At 42.7% G+C, this 6,000-nt stretch overlaps 1 protein-coding gene across 1 annotated transcript in view; it reads left to right on the top strand.

Moving 5' to 3' along the window:
* gak (cyclin G associated kinase) overlaps nucleotides 1-6,000 on the top strand; it is a 50,548-nt gene that overhangs the window by 22,403 nt on the left and 22,145 nt on the right. Inside the window, exons 12-13 of the mRNA XM_061766858.1 lie at nucleotides 3,308-3,357; nucleotides 3,444-3,592. Coding sequence (XP_061622842.1) covers nucleotides 3,308-3,357; nucleotides 3,444-3,592 — 199 coding nt within the window. The remainder of the gene's footprint in view (nucleotides 1-3,307; nucleotides 3,358-3,443; nucleotides 3,593-6,000) is intronic.

Genomic DNA, 6,000 nt, shown 5'->3' with positions numbered 1-6,000 from the left:
ACGCACGCGACCCTAGTGAGGAGAAGCGGCTCAGAAAATGGATGGATGGATGGATGGATGGATGGATGTTGGCCATTGTGTTTTGATTACAATTGCATTGTGACAGATTTGAAAAGTACTGGGACTCCAAATGGTTAGATATTTCCAGTAATTTTCCGGAATTTCCGTGGTAAGTTAAGATGGAGAATTTTGAATATATTCTCCAATTGGAAACTTTGGGGGAATTAACTGGGAATTTAGGGTAATTTAATGGAAACGTAATTTTAAGACATATAGCTAACATGGATATGCTGATGCATGCTTTTATTTCTTGTCGTCTAGTTCATTGTCGTGCTCTCTGGTCTTCGGAAAAATTACTGCAAAACTCTGCTGCACATCTGCCGACATGGACCAGAGGGCGGGACGGGCGCACAATTCACCAGTTTTAAAATCACTGAATTAGCTCCCTGTGTGTTTCAGGATTGATTTCAAGACTCTTTTATTCGTTTTAAAAATTTATTTAATTACATTTTCTTATTTATCTGACCTGCTTTTATCATATCAGCCCTTGCGTATCCTGAGGTCCTCTGGCACCGGCCTTTTACTTGTTCCAAGAGCTAGAACAAAAACCCACAGGGAGGCTTTGTGGATTCTCCCCAAAGGTGGCCTTTGGGCACCTGGTTCCTCAGTGCCGAGCCATGTCACTATGCTCACAGTTAGTATGTGTGGGTGTGTGTCTTTGTCTGGGGTTGGAGAGACAGATCTTTTCACATCTGTTGTATTGCTGGAGGGTGTTTTATTTTTTGTGAAGCACTTGGTGTTACACTTTTATTTATGAAAGGTGCTATACAAATACATTTTAATTTGAAATTTGAAAGTTCTCCTTGCCCACATGCAGGGCCATTACAGTACCTTAACTAATTCACTTCCGTGGACGTTTATATTCGTCAACTGAAATTCAATTGCTTACTGTCATCGATGTACATATTCGTCAAATAGTTTTTTTTTCAGCGGTTCGGTGTGAAAGAGGGTCTTGCCCAGCTTCTCTGTGAAATTCAGGTTTGTACTGTAATGACTCACATATCCCTGTAGATGGCAGCGTTGCATCGATTCAGATTTGAGATCAGCAGAGCTTTTGAGTAGAAGCATTAGGCTGTGAATCTGTCCCGACGATTGTGAGGGAGAGAAATGCCGAAACGTTGGAAGTTGGACAAATTTAGACACCTCACACTCAGTCACGTACATATGTGTATGTATGGTCTAATAATAATAAACAAACAACACTAATAGCGCTTTTCAAGGCACTCAAAGACGTATATTCATTCACTGCACAGTCACATCCTTGTGGTGGTAAGATACTTGTGTATCCACAGCTGCCCTGGGGCAGTCTGCTGCCATTCTGCAACTATTCATAGGCAGTGTGGGTTAATTGTCTTACCCAGGGACACAACGACGACATGCGCTCGGTCGGAGACCCTCCGGTTGCAGGGCGTACAGTTACTCTCTGTGCCATGTCGCCCAAGTGCATAAACAGCCTGTCGCGGTAGGTAGTATAAACTGTGTCGGAATTGAGAAGGGATGAGGCAGTTCATGGAGTGAATGACAAGTGACGTAAAAAAAAAAGCCACTGACAAAATCAAGCCATGTGGTAAATCAGCGGTATAATAATTTTAAAATAAAATATAATTTGTACATTCTTGTTTTATTCCCATAAATTCCTGTTAATTCCCATTGAGAGTTTCCAACTTTGAAAATTCCCAGAATTTTTGCAAGCCTAAATATGACAGTAGAGGTGTTGGGCTATTCCACTGTATTCCATCTGTTTGGCTGTATTCATTGTTTTCACCCCTTGCATTTGTTTTGGTCATTTTGTTTATTTATTTTTCTTTTCTCCTCTGTGTCCAATCCCTCACTATGTCTTCATCTCCTAGCAACCCAAGGTAAACAATGAGGCTCGGCCAAGCTTTTGTAGTTTGTTTGATTTAGAGGAGTATAACTCCACTAAGTTTGTATTGTCTGCAATCACTGCTAATTCATGCTAAGAACCCGTGTTCCATACTCACTTGAATTCCCACTAGCAAAATCACATACATTGTCCAGACAATACATTTAATAAGCTTTTTTTTAATCGAGTACCCATCGTTTAATTAAAGGGGACATATTATGGAAAGTTACCCAGGCAAAGATGCACTATCCTTTCAAAACCCAAAGCTAAGCAGTGTTGTTAGATGCAGAGATTAGCTAACAGTGTTGTCAGCTTTCGTTTTAGACACAAACACTTGAAACAATTGGGTTTAACAGTACATCTATTCAGATTTTTTGGGGTATGGTAAAGAGGCAAGTTCCCACATGGGACATACAGTATTAGGTAAAGGACAGGAAGTTTCCTAAAGCACTTTACTAAAAAGAGAGAATCCTCACTACTGTCCTTTCTAAAATAGAAGAAAAACTATTAATTTTGCGCTTTCCTTAAAATAGGATGTTTCCTTTGCACTTTCCCCAAAAATCTCATTTCATACTTTCCTAAAAAGAACTGTTGCACTTCCCTAAAAAAAGACTATTGTACTTGTAGTTTATATACATTTATTCACTTAGCACTTTCCTCAAAAGAAAACCTATTGAGTTTGCACTTTCCTAAAAAAAATGACAAACTCTTACTGTTATATTTTCCTAAAAAGAACACACACTATTAATTTTGTACTTTCCTAATAAGAAGCGGAACTGTTGCTGTTGAATTTTTCTCAAAGGCAGACAAACTGTTACTGTTGCACTTCCCTGTAAAGAAGACAAACTGCTACTGTTGCACTTCCCTAACTGTTAATGTTGCAGTTTCCCAAAGAATAAGAAATGTATTGTCCTTTCCGAAAAAGAAGAGAAACTATTAATTTTGCACTTTCCAAAAAGTTGAAACTGTTACACTTCCCTAGAAAGCATATGAATGAATTTTGATTTAAACAGAATGTGTCTCCTTTAAGGACTAATAAGAGAAGTGTGTCAATGCATGAATGATTGCTAACAGTGTCCTAACCAACGTCACATGCTCCCTAACAGAGCATCAGTTAGCTTAGCGGATAATATATAAGCTTGTTAAAACATTTTGGCATGACTTTGATTTAGAAAAACAGAAAAATGCACAAAAACGCTCTGTTGTTCTGGGTCAAATTGACTTGCCAACTTCAAATCAAGAAAATATTGAGGATTTGTGAGATTTTTTTACCATTTGTTATTTTATTTGTTGATTAGACATATTAAATATGGTTTTAGTTATATGTTGAGTGTTCTCACCGCTTGTATTTTCACTTCCCTGTCCCTGCAATTTCATTTGCAGCTATGCCAAAGGTGATCTGGATATATCTTACATAACCTCCAGAATAGCAGGTGAGCAACTGTAGCTCAACTGTGCACCATTTTATTACACTTTTCCACGAGTGAAGTAAATGTAACATATGAGTGTTTGTGTGCAGTCATGTCATTCCCGGCGGAAGGGGTGGAGTCGGCGATTAAGAACAACATCGAGGATGTGCGCCTATTCCTGGATTCGCGGCACCCAGGACACTACGCCGTCTACAATCTCTCCAAGCGGTCATACAGGCCGTCCCGCTTCCACAACCGGGTATGAGTGAGTGTGGGCAGCTTATCAGGATAGATGACTGTGACTCACGAATGCCCTCTGTGACTTGCCAACGTCCACTGTGACTTAAACCATCTTTTGTGATTTGCTAAGGTCCACAACGATTGACTAACCTCCACTTTAACTCGGTGACATCCACTGTGACTTGCGAATGACCACTGTGACTCACTGACATCCACTGTGACTCACTATTATGCACTGTGACTGACTAAGGACCACTGGAATTTTTTTAACATTCACTGAGTCACGACCATCCACTGCGACTTGCTAGTCGACTGTGACTCACAGTTATGCACTCTGACTTACTAATGACCACAGGGACCTTTTAACATTTACTGAGTCACGACCATCCACTGTGACTTGCTAACGTCCACTGTGACTCGCTAGCATTAATTCATTCATTTTCGGTACCGCTTATCCTCAATAGCACACCCTGAACTGGTCGCCAGCCAATTGCAGGGCACATATAAACAAACAAACAACCATTCACACTCACATTCACACTGAGCATTCATTGTGGCTAACTGGTCCACTGTGACTGACTTTCATGCACTGTGACTCATGACCGTCCACTGGGACTCACTAGCACCCAGTGACGCGCTAACATCATCCACTGTCTTTCACGCACATTTACTGTGACTCCCAAACAAACGGTGTGACTGTAATGTTTATTGTGACTCTCGCATCCACTATGACTTTTTAACGTCTATTGTGACTCTCTAACACAGAGGTTCTTAACCTGGGTTCGATCAAACGCCTTGTCACGTCATATAGTGAGCCTCAAGGTAGGCGTTTGGCGATGTGGTGCTGCACATTGAGTTGAGTTGAGTGAAAGGCAACAGCAAAATGCACATTGATTTCCAGTAAATTTTCATTGAATACAATTTTGTTGTATGTGCAAAATTTGTTTTGCTGGTTTTGTTCTTTCAACAGTGTTTTTATGTGCAAAGGATGTGTGGTTCATTTTGTGCACAAATAAAATATAGTACATAAAAAAACAGTTTTTTTTGCCCTAACGTCTACTGTAACTCTCTAGCGTCCACTGTGATTCACTAACGTCTATTGTGACTTAGAAACATCCACTATGACTCACTAACATCCACTGTGACTGACATCCACTGTGATTCACTCAGGTCTATTTTGACTCTCTAGCATCTACTGCTCACTAATGTCCACTGTGACTTAGATTTGGTGTGACTCTAACCATCACTGTGACTGTCTTCTGTGATTCACCCACGTGCACTGTGACTTTCTTGTCTACTGTGACTCGCATATACTGAGACTCCCTAATGTCCAGTGTAGCCCTCTTACGTCCTCTATGACTCACAAACAACTCAAATGTCCACTGGGACTCTCTGTTCATTCTGACTCACATCCACCATGACTCTTAACATCCACAGCTACGACTCATTAACATCCACTGTGACTCACTTAAATCCACTGAGCCTCGCTAACATCCACTCCACTATGGCTTGCTAAGATCGTCCACTGTGTTTGTCCAGCCATCCATTTTCTTCCACTTATCCGAGGTAGGGTCGCGGGGGCAGTAGCTTTAATAGGGAAGCCCAGACTTCCCTCTCCCTAGCCACTTCATCCGGCTCTTCGGGGGGATCCCGAGGCATTCCCAGGCCAGCCGGGAGACATAGTCTCTCCAGCGTGTCCTGGGTCGTGTCCTGGGTCTCCTCCCGGGGGGACGTGCCCAGAACACCTCACCAGGGAGGCGTCGAGGAGGCATCCTCATCAGATACCCCAGCCACCTCATCTGGCTCCTCTCAATGCGGAGGACTATTGGCTCTACTCTGAGCCCCTCCCAGATGACCTAGCTTCTCACCCTATCTCTACGGGAGAGCCCGGACACCCTGTGGAGGAAACTCATTTCGGCCGTTGCATCCGTGATGTTGTTCTTTCGGTCACGACCCACAGCTCGTGACCATAAGTGAGAGTAGTAACATAGATCCACCGGTAAATTTAGAACTTCGCTTTTCAGCTTAGCTCCTCCTTCACCACAACGGACCGATACAAAGTCCGCATCACTGCAGACGCTGCACCGATCTGCCTGTCGATCTCCCGTTCCATTCACTCCTAAACAAGACCCCAAGATACTTGAACTCCTCCACTTGGGGCAGGATCTCATTCCCGCCACGGAGAGTACACGCAAACCTTTTCCGACTGAGGACCATGGTCTCAGATTTGGAGGTGCTGATTTTCATCCCAACCGCTTCATGCTTGGCTGCGAACCGCTCCAGTGAGAGTTGGAGATCACGGCTTGATGAAGCCAACAGAACCACACCATCTGCAAAAAGCAGAGACGTGATACTGAGGCCACCAAACCGGAACCCCTCTACGCCTCGGCTGCGCCTCGAGATTCTGTCCATAAAAGTTATGAAAAG

This window comes from Phyllopteryx taeniolatus, chromosome 3, assembly GCF_024500385.1.
Source record: "Phyllopteryx taeniolatus isolate TA_2022b chromosome 3, UOR_Ptae_1.2, whole genome shotgun sequence".
NCBI lineage: Eukaryota > Metazoa > Chordata > Actinopteri > Syngnathiformes > Syngnathidae > Phyllopteryx > Phyllopteryx taeniolatus.
This window is presented reverse-complemented; position numbering and strand designations above follow the sequence as displayed.